The sequence below is a fragment of the Equus caballus genome, chromosome 14, assembly GCF_041296265.1.
Source record: "Equus caballus isolate H_3958 breed thoroughbred chromosome 14, TB-T2T, whole genome shotgun sequence".
NCBI lineage: Eukaryota > Metazoa > Chordata > Mammalia > Perissodactyla > Equidae > Equus > Equus caballus.
In genome coordinates, this window is record NC_091697.1 from 37462736 (window position 1) to 37478014 (window position 15279).

The 15279-nt window shown below is 49.1% G+C and overlaps 1 protein-coding gene across 1 annotated transcript; it reads right to left on the reverse strand.

The window, feature by feature from the left end:
• Nucleotides 1-802: 802 nt before the first annotated feature.
• On the reverse strand, nucleotides 803-14938 carry NIPAL4 (NIPA like domain containing 4). Its single transcript, XM_001503537.6, has 6 exons — nucleotides 14556-14938; nucleotides 11042-11281; nucleotides 7750-7806; nucleotides 6495-6585; nucleotides 3999-4159; nucleotides 803-3136 (listed from the first exon to the last, which is right to left on the reverse strand). The coding sequence occupies exons 1-6, from the start codon at nucleotides 14590-14592 to the stop codon at nucleotides 2508-2510; spliced, it is 1215 nt and encodes a 404-aa protein (XP_001503587.4). The 5' UTR covers nucleotides 14593-14938; the 3' UTR covers nucleotides 803-2507.
• Between the last annotated feature and the right edge of the window lie 341 nt (nucleotides 14939-15279).

Below are 15279 nucleotides of genomic sequence, written 5' to 3' on the forward strand. Positions count from 1 at the left end.
CCACCTCAAAAGTGTCGTGATCACCAGGGAAGTGCCCCATGTGAAAGCACCCACCCATACCTGGTGCAGGCTATGTGCTCAGAAACTGCTGCCTAAGTCTGTTTTAGAGTTGCTCTGCTTGACATGCTGGGCTTCTACTAGGATCTGTTCTGGGATGGGAACTGGCCCCCAAGAGAGTTTGGGCAAAGAAGGACTATTTGGAATGGTATTGTTCCTTCATTCAATATATGTTTTTATGAGTGCCAGCTATGTGCTAGGCACTGAGGATAAGCAGTAAATAAAGACCAACTCTCATGGGGCATACATCCAGAGGGGAGAAGCACAGATCACAAGAAGAAACAAACAGAGGAATGTCAGACTATGCAATCAGGGACAAGTTTAATCTTTTAGAGAGACACACTGCCCTTGAGACTGTGGGCTCAGAGCCACATATCAACTTTAACTCTTCCTGGCTGTGTGACCTTGAGCGATTACTTAACCTCCCTGGGACCTTTTCTCATATATACAACGGAGATAAAAATATATCTACCTTGGGGATTTGTGAGGACTTAAAGACTTCACGTGAAGCTCTTAACACTGTGCTTGGCTCCTAGTCAGGGCTCAGGCATTAACAAGGGAAGAGTGTCTTCAGCTGACTCTATTCCCAAAACAGCCTTTCCCACTGTAGTGAGGGCATGGCTGGGGAAGGCAGTGCAGGGACATCCTTGGCAGCCACAACCCTCCAGAGATGTGGGACTGGTCCCCCAGCACTAGAGGAACCAGTTTAATTGCTCCATGTCCAAGGAAGGCCAAGACGCAAGTATCAAGTAAACACACTCAGAGGTCTTTATTCCTGACCCTGCAGACCACACTCCCAGGGCCCACAGATTATGGCTCTTCTCAAGATCCAACATGTTGCATTGATTTTAGTTACAGACAGAAATCCACATTCACTTAAAACTGGAGATTTGAGGCTGGAGGCGCAGGAAGCCAGTCTGTTGGTCAGCTGAGCCTTTGGAGCTCCAAGGCCAGCAGGAGTTTGGCCTGGGGTTGCCTCTCTTAGGGCATGGGACGTAAATACAGGACACAGACGTGGAGTTAGACAGGAGAAGCTCTGCACCAGCTAGGGGGCTGAGGATCAAGTCTTCCCTCTTTACAAATACGCTGGCTCCCTCACTTCCATTTCAATGGTCCTTACACCAACTCCCACACTCTTGCAGCTAAAAAGAAGACAGGAAGGGAAGGAATAGCAATTCTATCTCTCCAGCTGCTCTTGTGTTTTGAACGCCTCTGGCCAAATGTGAGGGGACCAAAGGCAGTCCCCGAAGCAGGTGGTGTTGGAGCAGTCATGACACGCTGCTTCCCAGTGTGGCAGTTCATCAGAGAGTTGGAGACTTGGCGGCAATCTGGTCAACAGCCAGAATGCACCCCACGCCAAGCCTCTACCCCTACGTGGTCACTGAAGTTCAAAGCTGATTCCACTGGCCAAGCCTCTGAGGCTGCAGCCAGAAATTACCCAGAGCCCTTTCCACCTGGGTTCTTGGTGGGGCACCAGAGCAAATACAAAAGGTGGCCCCCTGGTTTCCAGAGAGCCTGTGGCTGCTTTCTGCCAGATCCTGACTTAGCTCCTCACTCTTCTCCCCAGGTCCCCCAATCATATTTTGGTTTACTCCTCGAGAAAAAGGAAAATGCACTCTGCCAAATTCTAGCTGGACAGCCAGGCTACTTTTAAGAGCAGTGCAACTGCTGTTCTCTCTCCAGAGGGAGGCAAATTGATGTTTTGAGTTCTACGATAACTGACTGTCTCAGTGACTGACCTCTTAGGACGTATAGAGAGAGGGAAAGGGTGGGGAGGAGGGTGGAGCTGATGGAAACTAAGATGCTGACCTCCAGGCTGGAGTGCTCGGGGAATGGGGTTGGTGGAAATGTTTCCCTGAGACATCAGGTGGCTTTCGCAGTAAGAAGGTCAGCTGAGATCTTGCTTTTGTCTCCGAAGAAGAAGTGGCGAAAGCAGGAAGACATCTTACATTAGTTGTGTCTCTATCAGCTCTGGATGAAGAGGCTTGGCGAACAGCTCTCTGGGTCCCTGGAAGCCAGCTGCACTTCATCCTTGGGCTAAGGAATGGCGATTCAGTCTCAGGAGGAGAGCTAGTGCTAAGGATTTCCTGATGACCAACATTTCAGGAAAGTTCTTGGCCTGTGCTACATTCAACGGGTCAAATTCTACCTTCTTCCCAACAACATAGAGACGGCACCGAGGAAACAAGTGAGAAGGCAGGTCCCTGGGACCTGCTGGCACCAACGTAAAGTAGGGTATTTGGTCACTGAGGCTGTGTTTCCAGGAAATTCTACCACCACCACTCACTGGGTAGGGACTTTTCTCCTGGAAACAGCGATGAGGTATAAATAAACGTGTCAGAAAAGAGAGTCCACTGGTAACAGTTGTGCTGAAAATAACCAGGTGGCTCTGAAATTGAGAAGTCAGGCTGTACCGTAGGGCTCATCTTCTTGCTCACGTATTCCAAGCTTTAGGAATGGATTATAAATACTTTGGGCTTCTCTTCTGGCGATGGGGTACTGGCGAGTTCCATATTGTCCACAAGGACATTCTTGTCTTCTAGTCTAATGACAGTGGGCTCAGGGGCAGGAGGTGGGGTTGGGTTTTTGTGCATGTGGGGCAAGCTGGTCTGGCTGATGTCCAGGTCTTTGAAAGCATGAAGCATGAACACGCCCAGGATGATGGTGATAAAGCCGGAGAGGGTGCCCACAATGTCCACAGCAGACATGCTGTACCACTCCTTAAACAGGATGACGGAGGAGGTAACCACCACTGTGGTAAAGAACACGTAGTAGATGGGGAACACCAGAGAGGTATTAAAAATGTCCAGCGCCCTGTTGAGGAAGTTGACCTGAGTGCTGAGCGAAAGTGCTAGGATCAGGGACAGGATGTAGGGGAGGGGGTGCCGCACAACTGGCATCCCCTGGAAGAAGTTCTTAATGGTGATGCCCAGACCCTTGACGGCGGACACAGAGAAGGCCCCGATCACAGAGCAGATGAGGATGTAAACGAGGATATTCCTTTGCCCGTAACGTGGGGCGATGACGAAGATGAGGATGAGGCAGAACACCAGCAGAAGCACAGCAAACACGATGTACCCTTCAGGAAGGGAGGAAGAGAGAGAACCTGAGCTCTAGAGGATGCAATTAGCACCTAGAGCCCCCTGCCCACAGCAATGGGATGTTGCATTAAGAACTTGGGCTCTGGAGTCAGACAAACATGGGTTCCAGTCCCAGCTTCACAATTTCTTTAATAACTTGGGCAAGGTATTAATTAAACCCCCAAGACCTCAGTTTCCTCATTTGTAAAATAGGGCTAATAATAGGACCTTCCTCATAGGGCTTTACTTTGGGGAGATTAAATGAGATAACGCATGCTATAGATTAAATGTGTCCCCCCCAAATTCATAGACTGAAACCCTACCCCCAGTGTGATGGGATTTGGAGGTGGGCCTTTGGGAGGTGATTAGGTCATGAGGGTGGAGCCCTCATGAAGAGATTAGTGCCCTAACAAAAGGGACCCCAGAGAGTTCCTTTGCCCCTTCCACCATGTGAGGACACGGAGAAGACGGCCATCTATGAATCAGGAAGTAAGCTCCTGCCAGACACGAATCTGCTGGCACCCTGATCTTGGACTTCCAGCCTCTAGAACTGTGAGAAATAGATTTCTGTTGTTTATAAGCCACCCAGTCTATGGTATTCTGCTATAGCAGACCTAACTGATGAAGACAATGCATATAAAGCATTTAGAACAGTGCCTGGCACATAATAAACACTTAATAGATGGCATCACTATATATCAGGTCAGGAACCTGTAAGCTAACCTTAGGACCAGCCCAACTTTCTTTCTTTAGCGTGCCTCGTCCTCCAGGTGGCAGCACCTGAGATGCTCAGAATCCAGTCAGGCTCTCCACAAGATTCATCCCCCAGTGCCTTCCTGTTCACCAGGGCTTGGAGCCTACCTGTGTCTTTCATCTTGGCAGCCATCTCAATGACAGTGGTGACCTTCTCTTCCTCAGGGGCATGTATCACCATCACTGTGCTGCCCGCCACACAGATGACACAGCCCAGCTTTCCCAGCAGATTCAGACTCTCTCTCAGGAAATATGAGGAAAGGATGGCACTGCACGTGGAAATGGGAGAAAGAGATTAGGCAGCCGTGCCTGCCTCAGGGTCCTGAAGAAAAATGGGGGCTGAGCAAGTGCTCACAGAGAACAACAGATCAGGACTCACTACTCTCTCACGAAAGCTTTTCTAGACCCCCCAAAAACATCTGAAATAGAAACTCATTTCTGGGAGGGTTACAGTGTGTGCTGGAGGAATTGACATACACATGGATTTCTTTCATTTTAGAGGCTGGGAGTGTCCCAAAACAGAAGTGCTGGAAGGGCCCTTCAAAGCACTCTTGTCTAACTTCCTACCCAAAGAGCACATCTTCTTTTAACACTGCAAACAGATGGCTCTCAGCCTTGGCTTGTATATCTCTGGTGACAAGCAGCTCACTCCTTCATGAGGCAAATGAATCTATTATATGTTCATTGTAATTATTCACCAAAAATATGGTAATTTCTACTCATTGTCCCATTCCTATTCCTTGAGCCATACAGAACAAATCTATTCCTTCTTCCATTTCCTTATAATAATTCCATATATTATAAGCCAATATAAACAACCCAAAGGACAATTATTAGCACTCTGTCTTGGGCATGTATTATGTATTAGATATTATGCTAGAAACTTCCCATTTATTATCTCACCTACATCTCACAACCCTTTGAGAAGTAAAATATGCTATCTCCATTTTTTAGATGGGAAAAGTGAGTCTTATAGAAGTCAAAATGACTTCGCAAGGTCATACGACTGCTAAGTAGCTAAGTCAGGACTTGGGCTTGTTCTGTCTAATTATAAAGCCTATGGTTTTTCCTCTACAGCTCATTGAAGAGAATTCTTGTGACTTTCCTGAGTCTTCTCTTTTCTTGGCAAAATGCCTCTGGTTCCTTGCTATCCTTGGTGGCGTGATTTTCATTCCCCTCGTATCCTTTAGATGAGCCAGCAGGAGTGAGGGAAGAAGGGAGGGAAATTGGGCAAGAGAGGCATGATCGCTGGGGCACACTTCTGTTTCTTTACAAAGGTGACATCCGTTTAGGATAAAAATCTGTTGGCTCACCCAGCACTCAACTAGCCTCCAAAGTCCTGGTTAAAGGTATCAGGAGAGAGGGAACGGATGTCCAAGTTCCTCTGCATGTCTCCCACGGCCCCTCTAAAACTACCAAAAACATTTAACCACAATGCCCACTCAAGAGAGTCTGGTGGCATCAGCACAGGCAGAGGTCACACTGGAGGATTCCCTGCCTCTTCCAACTTCCTGGGGGCGGGAATTTATAAACTAATCAGACACACAATAGTGTGCCGCAGCTACATCAGCGAATTGTGCCATGTGAGTCATGGTCCTATTTGTTTCTTGACTGAGTAAATGCTGCAAACTTGTCATCAAGACGGTAATACAAAACAGAGGAAATTACGAGAACGGGGTGTGGTTAGCTGGGATTTACCAGGGCTCCAAGGTTAAGCGGACAATCAGAGTCAGCTTCAAATGGGGCTTCAGGACCCCCCACAGAGGAACCATTTTTTGTAGCGTGGAAGAATGGGGCAATGGGAATCACATGCATTTAACATCACTTATTTGTAAAGCTATGAAACATTTGAGAGGCAACATGGCATTGTGATTAACACCTGAACTCTGAAATTAGACTGCCTGGATGGGAGTCCTGGCCTAGACTCTTGGGACCTGGGTGACCTTGGCCAAATTGCTTAGCCTCTGCCTCAGCTCTCCTACTTTCTAATTAGGAAGGATGCTGTGAGGATTAAACGAGTTGATACGTGCAAGACATTTAGAAGATTTAGCACATAGTAAGCCCTCAATAGATGTTAGCTGTGGTTATTGTTCAGTGCCAGGTCTGTACCACACACTTTCTGTGCATTATGTCATTTAGTCCTTGCAGCAATGCCTTCAGGTAGGTATTATTAGCATCCCCACTTAGCAGCTGGAGAAACTGAGCCTCAGAGTGGTTAACTGACTTGCCCATGGTAACGTAATTACTAGGTGGTAAAGCCAAGGTTAGAACTCAGGGAGTGTTAATCTGGGGAGGATGTTTTTGACTTTGATGCTTCTCCCAGTGCGGCACCAAAACATTGACTTGAGACATTCAGCTTGGCGGCAGTGGAAGCCCTTCCAACTGGTTTGGGCTTGGCCTGCCCTTCCATTGCCCAGTCAGTCAATGGGATGCTAGAGCAACTGGCAGCAAACAATCCAAGGGTCCAGAGTGCTGGACAGCACACTGCCACTTTCTGGGAGCTGGGACTGATTGCAAGTGGCAGGTGACCCTACTTGGCAGTTCCAAACCTCAACAAACTGAAAATTGGAAGGAGCCAGAGACAGCAAGAGAGGTGACAATAACCTTATGAGGACACTCAGTGCTCCCAGAGGTGTGATGACTGTTGCAGGAGCAAATGCGTAGGCCCCGAAGTTGGCAACTTCTCCAGCAGCCACTAGGAAATTAAGGGAGAAAAGAGGCTAGTATGGAGCCGATGCACCATCTCCAGCCCAAATGAATCTGGGTAGAGACGACTTCGTTCAGTATTCAACCATTCATAGAATCCCAGCCCAGCATTCCTTAAAACCCTGATCATTACGCTCTCTCCCTGGAGAATCTGATCAGGTCAGGCCCAGACTATTCTGATCGAATCTTTCCGTTTTAAAGATGAGGAAGCCAGGCCCAGAGTCCAAGGTCACATGACGTGTTTGTAGCAGACGCCTTCTTGTTCTTGATGTCTCTTGGCTTCTAGTCCAGGCACTGTTAAGTGTATCTCAGGGACTGCCAATGTTTGGTCTGTATCTTCAAGGTAAGGTCTAGAAAGTGTTAATTATCAAATAAAGAAACAACTACAGCTATTGATTCTTTAGGTACGCGTTGGCCGATGTAGCTATCTTTCCCAGAGGAACTGTAGATAGTCGAGACTGACAGGCAGGTGGTTAGAAAGTCTGATATTTCCAAAGGGCCTAATTCACCCCATTTGAGTTTTCAGTTTGCAGACTCCTGCAAGTGCTTTTTCTGTCTTTCTGCTGGTGGAGAATGATCTGGGTCTGCCCTTTGAAATCAGATGATGAATATGATAGCTCTGGCTAAGACTGACATCAAAATCTGACTTAGGAAATTATAAATGGAAAGCTGGCTAATTTTCCATCCAAAGGAATTCGGGTTTGAAAGCCAGAGAGGGTGGGTGGAAAGCAGGAGAAATGTGTAAACGTGCAAATTTGGGCAAACCTTAAGTGGTAGACCAACCATATCCTAAGTGAGCCAACAAATTGCCTGTGGAATGGGGAAACTGGCTTAGAAGTCCCAGCAAGAAGACCAGGAGACTCCAATAGGCAGTAATATCTCCCTATGTTTCAAGGGAAGTTGAGAAAAATGCCTTTTTCATTTACCCACTCTGTACAAACCTCTCTGGGGATAGATGCTTCATGGACGAAAGACTGACTTTGGGCTGAGAAAGTGATCTGAGAAACATGTAAGATGTTCTACCTGCAAAGATTGCCAAGGCTCAGGTTCATACTTTGCACAATAGAGACGGAAATGCCCCATCCACCCCTCCTTTCATCTCTGCCTCTGCCATCAATAGGTCACTGTCATTAGCAGCAAAGAACACACTTACTGGTGAGAAATCCAGCCCACCACATTGCATCCTTCAGGTAGCCATAGCCTCCATCCACTGTAGAAAGGAATGGACACAAAGTTAGAGCTTGGCCCCACTTTCTCAGGCACCTTCATTCCCCAGTCTCTAAGGGTTCAATATATGTCAGCTGCAGTTAGTCCTGGGAGCTTGCTTCCGGGCCCTCTCCTGGGTGAGCTCATCCATTCCCAAAGTTTTAAATACCGTCTATATGCTGGTGTCTCTATTTCGTATATGTACCCTGATCCTTTCTTCTGAGCCCTGATGTATATCTAATTGCTTACTTGATAACTCTTGGATCTCTCGCAGGCATCTCAAACTCCATCTTAAATGGAACTCTTGATTTTATGGGGCTTCCCACCTATCCATCAAATGAAACTCAGTAAACGGCACCTCCATGTACCTAGTTGCTTCAGCCAGAAAGCAGGGAATCCCCCTTGACTCCTCCCACTCCTCCACTTTCTGCATCTACTCCATCCTGCTGATTCTGTCTCCAAAAAGCAACACGTGTGTCCACTCCACTGCCACCACCCTACTCCAAGGCATATCAACTCTGGCCTAGGTTGAGGCAACAGCTTCCTATGGTTCCTCTGGTTCTACTCTCATCCCTTTTTAATCCATTCCTTTCTGAGCAGTCTGTGGTCTTTTAAGAACGTGAATCAGATTATGTCACTCCTCAGTTTACAGCTGGCCAATGCCTTCCAAACACTCTTAGGATAAAGACCAGAATCCTTCACAAGCCTGTTCTTAGTTTTGACCCTGCTCACCTCTCCAAAGGCATCTCCTGCCACTCTTCTTACTACAGTCTAGCTGCTCAGGCTTTCGATTAGTTCTTCAGAAATGATGAGCTCTTTTCAGCCTTAAGAGCTTTGCACATGCTTTTCCATGTCTGGAATAGAATAGTCTTCTTAACGATATTTGCGTAAATCTACACCCACTCTATAGGTCTCTGCCTGAAGGTTGCTTCCCCTATGATGCCCTCCATGACCCCCTTATCTCTACTATTTCCCTTGGGATTCTCTTTCATCACACCCAGCTCTTCTCCTTCATGACACTTCTCATTTATTATCTGCATTGATCTGTTTATTTTCTGGCATTTCTCCCTCTAAAATGGAAGCTCCATGAAGCCAGAAATGTGTCTGCTTTGTTCACATGGGGGGCTCAGAGCCTGGTACATAGTCAATACTCAATAATATTAGCGATGATGATGATGATGATGATGATGATAATGATGGAAGGATTTTAGACAGCTTTGTGAAAATCCAAAAATTGTATGTCGCTTTTTGTGAATGCCCATTTTTCTCAGAAGATTTTAGCTTTCATCAGGTTCCTAAAGGGGTCAGACTCTCCCATAAAAGCTAAGAGCTCTGAGAGCATTTTACTCTAAGGGCTAAAATCTCAGAAGATGTTGAAATAGCAGATTGGAGGAAAAAGTTGACTCCAGGGAAGGTGCCTTTCTGAATGGGCAATGATACCTCCCCTGCTCTCCCCTGAAGTCAAGCAGCTGTTTTTCTCACACTTTGGGAGGGCTCTGGCCTTTCAAACACTTATCCAGAAGTGAAGGATAGAGCAGCAATGACCAGTGCTCCAGACTTCATGCTCACACCTCACAGCTCTCCATTGGAGAGCGAGCCTGGCTTTAGACCTGGGTGTCCAACTGCCTGCTGGGCCATCCCGCTTAGCTAACTGTAATCCTAATACCAGTGCTTACCCTGTGCCAAGCATCTGTCTAAACACACTACAGGTCTTCATAACAGTCTTTGAGTCTGGAACTATCCTTATCCCCATTTCACAGATAAGGAAACTGAGGCACAGGAAAAATACTTTTCTTGCCCAGGCTCACATGACCAGGAATTGAAGAGCTGGAGCTGGAGCCCCAGGAATCGGCTTCCAAAGTTCAATGTCCCACAGAACATTAAACTGAACATGTCCAAGCTTGAACATCTTCCCATAAACCTGCTCCTCCTGCATTCTTTATCTCAGAAAATAGCACCCTCAGTTCCCCAGTTGCTCAAGTCAGAAAGCTGAGTCATTCTTGACCCTGTTTTTCACCCTCCCCTTGGAGCCAGTCAACACCAAATCCAGTAAGTTCTCTCTTCAAAGACTGTCTCTGGACTCTCATTGCTACTCCCAGGCCCAAGTTCTGTTGTCTCTCTCCTCTAATTGGTCTCCTAGCCTCCAGTCTTGTCCTCTAATCCATTCTCCACCCAGCAACCGGGGATATTCTCACATCATAAGCCAGCCTAAGTCACTCCTCTGCATAGAGCCTTTCAGTCACTGACAATTGCACTCAGACTCTGGAGCCCACTTTACAGGACCCTTCATGGTCTGGCCCTCACCCCATCTCTTAGCCCTCATGCTCCAGCCATCCTGAACCACTTTCAGTTCCTAGTGTCACTCACGCTCTCTCTCCTCGGAGCCTTTGCACATGCTGTTCTTTTTGCCTGGAACACTACATCTCCCTCTCTTCCCCTCCACCTTGCTATCTCCTCATTATTTATTTCTTGGCTTCTAGATCACCTCTTACAGAAAGCTCCCCTACCCCCTAAGCCTGAGCTTTACATGCCCCTCCAAAATATTCCATAGCATTCTGGATTTTCCCCGTGATAGCACTTAACACACTACAGAACAATTGTCTATTGTCTTGCCTGTCTCTCCCACTCAACTCAATGCCCCACAAGGCACTGCGTCCCCCTGTCTGACAAGATACCTGGCACACAGCAGGTACTCAATGAATGATTAAATGAATGAATTCTTTTACACATGATTCCTTTTCTCAAGAATCATTTCATGGATACACATCTTATTTTCCAAACAAGCAAATCTCTCTGGACAGAGACTCAGCAATTCTTTTGTGGCCTATAAGGGAACTCAGTTTGATGGTAAGCAAGGGCATACTAGTGTCTGACATTCTTCTGGGCAGAGGTATTTATATTCCCATTTTTCAGGGAAGTTGTGACTTGCCTTGCCTATGATGACACAGCTGGTAAGAAATAAAACCAGGACCAGCCTTAGGGTTTCTGATTCTTGACCCTGAGACTTTCCTCTCTCTTCACTCCAATTAGCGTATCTTGAAGTTGGCAGGAAATATTGGATTGCAAAGGAAGGTCACCTGTTGGTGGACTGAATTCCCAACGGGGTTGACAATGAGCCTTTGTGCCCAACTAGGCCAGGCTCTCAAACTGCTGCAGTGGTCCCTGTAAGGAGGTTCACGGGGCTGGCTAAGGGCTCAGCTGCCTAGCACACCATCCCCACCCGTCCTCCAGGAGCCTACCAGCCCGTGTGGCCCCCGAGGCCACCAGTCGCAGGAGGCCTTTCTTCTTGAGGATGACGCTGCTGCCGATGAGGAAGCTGGACAGGAAGGCCAGACCCAAGCCAATGTAGAAGCTGTAGTTCTGCCTAAACCTCTCCTGCCAGCTGTGAGAGGTGACATTGCTGGGCATCTCAGGGCTGAGGTCACCAACGACCTGGCACAGGACTTGTCGGGAGGAGCAGTATAGGCTGATCAAGGAACCTAGAGGGGAAGACCACAGAGAGAGAGTCATGCTGGGGACGTTTGCACACTTTAACAATTGGAATTGGCCACTGTTTCAGACCTGCTGCTTCAGCTACTGTGGGGGTCTGTCCACACACTGGGCCTCAACCTAAAAATAACAGTTAACATTCACTGAGTGCTTACTCCAGGCTAGGGGCTTTATTTGCATGAATGCATCAAATTCTTACAACCACCTGTCAGATAAGTGCTGTGTTAAATTCCCATTTCATAGATGTGGAAATGGAGGCCATGAGAGGTCAGGTATCTTGCCCAATAACACAGGTTGTCTGACTCCAGAATTCCAGCACATAACCACTAAGCTATGCTGATGCCCCATACACCAAGCATGGTCCCCCAAGCTCTCAGGCATCACTGAATATAACCTCTTGCCCTCCACAGGAATTCCCGCCTAGCCTCTGGGCACACCGGCCTCCAACAGCTCAGGATCACACAGGATTCTTTCCTTCTCCTCACTTACGTATCCCTAACTCCAGCCATAAAGGACACACCTGACAGGTAACACGAGGGAGTGAAGGTAGAGAGTCCACAGCCCATTCTAGGCCTGAAGATGAGCAAACACAAGCCTCCTGTTGGTTAGAACTGACCATTCCCAGCCCTTACTTCTAAGACCTCTGGTGTGAGTGGTCAGTGGCTGGGACCTCCCTCAGGCCTCAGAGGGATAGGTGTCCCTACCACCTCATGCAGAATCTGTCTTTAGTTTGCTTTCCAAGAGTCTGAACCAGCCCTCATGCCCCAGATCCAGTCTACCCTTGCTTGCCCTTTTGGCACAAACACCAAGGACAACAGGACAAACCTGGGCATGAGGGGCAGATCCTCAGTGAGAAGAACTAAGCTGCCCAAGTTCAATGAAACAGTACAAAGCATAGCCAATAATCCTCCAGTGCCAGTACTCACATGGCCTCTGCTCTGCGGCTTTCCATGAGCATTCCTATCATGGAGAGGGCACAATGACCAGGTCCAGGGTTTTAGCTGAAGATGCTGGGCCCTGATAAGTTCAGTAACTTGCCTAAAGCTATACTGGTTGCAAGTGGTGCAGCCAGAATTGTTCCCCAAGCCCATCTGACCCTAAAGCCCGTGCTCTTAACCATCACACACCCCTACCCCCTGTCCTCCCATGAAGCAGGCAGCAAGGAGGGTGGGGCTTCATTTGGCTTCTTGAGGGAAATTATAAAACATGAATTCAGTACCAACTTGTAGAAATCAGGAGATTTCCCATGAAAATTCAGCTTTTGAGCTGCTTTTGCTTACCTTAGTGGGCATACCTTTCCACAGGCAATGATGGGCTGCAGCCGAGCAGCGGTTGCCCCCCTAGACAGGACAAGCTCTTTGTAATTCCCCAGAGTCTGTACTGGCTCCCTGCAGGCATTTTTGCTATGTGCTCAGCCCCTGAAGCATTTGAGTTTGTGACCTCTGGTGGTAGGAGGTCTTTTTCAAACTGTGTGTCACAAAGGCCTGGGCTCCCGTGCCAAGGACATAAGCCTGGGCCAGGCACTTCTTGGACCAATTAGAACTTGAGGTTAGTACCAGAAGGGCCGCAAAGTCCAAGATCAGGCAGCCCCGGCTTTGGCATATCTGGAGTACAGAGTGGCATCTTGGTGGAACAGAGTACGGGCAATGTTGACTGTTCTTCCTTGGCACAGAGGCACAGAACAACAGAGCTGAAAGAGCCCTTAGATGGCAGCCAGTCTAACCCTCCTACTTTCAGCTGGGGAAACTGAGCCCCTGAGAAGAAGAAGGACTTGCTTGAGTCTCACAAAAACCCTGGTAGCAGAGCTGGGTCTGGAACACCCCACGGGACATCCATGTGTCTTTTGCAGTGAGAGATCTCTCTTTCTGACACCTGCGTCACAATCAAGAGAAGATGAGACAAGAAGCCATCTCGGTCTCTAATCAAACTGGTTCTGATGGCTCACTCCTGTTCCTCAGTTTGGACAAGAGTTGAGTCTGGGGAGTTCCCTGAGCTCAGGAAATGAGCCAGAGCCTGGGAGGATGTGGGCCAAGGAAGGTGACTCCCAAGAGGAAGGCCAAGCCCATTCCCACATCCTTCACCTGCCCTCCTGAAGGTGTGTCTCCAGCAGGTGGAGCCAAAGGGTGGGCTTGGCTGTTTGGGGGAGTCCTGAAGCACCCAAGGGGTGCAGCACCCTCCACTGAATTAAGTTCTCCCATGGGGTAAAAAGAAAAAGAGAGAGGGGTGGTGGCCAAAATCACCCAAATCTCAGAAGTCCATTCTGAGAAGGATGCTCAGCTGACAAATGGGCGTTGGGCCAGTTGATTCCTGCCTCTCTTCTCGAATAGGCTAGGACCGGAGAACACACTCTTCCCCAGGGGAAGATGAGGCTGGAAACGGACTGCCTTGGTCAGGACACCAAAGCCAGTGAACACCCAACAGGCTGGCTTTGAAAGTTTCACTGGAGAAGAGAAGTTAGAGAAACAGGGATATGCCACAGCTGCAGTTCCAAGAGGAAAATGGAGCTATACCAAGAAAGGAGTTGAGGATCCTAATAAGAGTGTACAGATTTTAGAATCCAAAGGCTCTAGTTTCAAATTCCATTTGCCAGCTATATTACCTTGAGCAAACTATCAGACTTTTCAGAGCCTGAGTTTCTCTGTCTCCAGAATGGAGACATTAAGGTAATAATACCCACCTGCCTTCTAGAGTTGTATTAAGGATTAATGAGATAACGCAAGTAAAGGGCCTAGTCCACTACCCGGTTCATGGTAAGAACTCAACGTAAAGCCAAGGGTCTTTCTGTATCCTTTCCTGAGGGTCTTCTTTCCTTCCTTTTTCTAAAAGGTGTGTGTGGGTTTTGGGGTGTTGAGTCTGCGCCCCTCTCTCCTGTCTTTGGTGCGCTCCAGAGAGACAGCCAGACCTGGGCAGGTACTAAAATCTGCAGCAACCACCCTGTATACGTAAAAAACCCTGCAACCCCCCACCTCTAGGTCGACCTGGCCCAACGGATAATGCCCGCCTCCGCCTCCTCCCTCCCGCATACGTCCCATTTTCTCCCATTCTCCCTCTCAGTCACCCAGCTCCACAGATGGGGGAAGTCAGCCAGAATCCTGCTCCTCCCCAAGACGGGCCTGAGAACTGAGTGGGAGACAACTCGTGCTGACCTCCCCCACTCTCCAGTTTTTGGGTCCCTGGCAGGAGAGGACGCGAAGGAAAGGAGAGGCGGGGAAGGGAAGGCGCGAAGCGCGGAGGCCCCCGTGTCCCCGCCCGGCCCGCACGCACCGTTCCCGCAGCTGGCGTTGCTGGCCGGCAGCTCCATGGGGCCCTGGGCGCGCGGACAGACGCGCGGGCGGACGGCGCCCCCGGATCCCCGGCTCCGGAGCAGGTGGCAGAGACTTGTCCCCTGCGTGGCCGGCGTGCGAGAAGCCGCCGGGGTGGGAACCCAGGGGTGGGGAGAATGACGCGCCCCAGAGGGGGAGGGTCCCTGGGGAGGAGTCAGCCGGCGTCTTGGGCAACTCCATGGGCCGGGGGCCCGGCGCTCGAGCTGCCTGCGGAGGAGCGCGCGCCGTCCCGGGGTGCAGAGGCTGCCCGTGTCGCCGCCGAGGAGTCACCGCCCGGCGCTCTCGGCAGCAGGCGAGGGAGCGGGTCCCTGGGCGCCGCCCCTCAGCGACGCCGGGAGCCGCACCCAGTTCCATCCTCAGTGACAGAGCTGATGGCCCCAGGATGGTGAGGGAGGGGGAAATTTTCAGGCCAAGGTGGAAGTTGGAACGTGGGTGTTGGAAAGGGGTACTGCTTCCAGTTGGGGCCCTTTCCGGCCAGGAGGTCCAGGACCCTGGGTTTTTTCCTTCCTTCATGCTTTCCTGGCTTCCCACCTCCCTGTCTTATTCATTCATTCAACATAGGCCTGATCTGTGCTGGGCACTAGGACACTACACAGCAGACACATCTTGGTGCCCAATAAATGGTCAATACATACATGTGGAATGAATGGGTGATAGAAGCTTGG

Coding starts and splice junctions, on each gene's coding strand:
- NIPAL4 (XM_001503537.6), bottom strand. CDS start 14,592: ATGGAGCTGCCGGCCAGCAACGCCAGCTGCGGGAACG. Junction 6,586..7,749: donor GTGGGCTGGATTTCTCACCA/GTAAGTGTGTTC, acceptor TTAATTTCCTAG/TGGCTGCTGGAGAAGTTGCC. Junction 3,137..3,998: donor TGCCAAGATGAAAGACACAG/GTAGGCTCCAAG, acceptor CCCTTCCTGAAG/GGTACATCGTGTTTGCTGTG.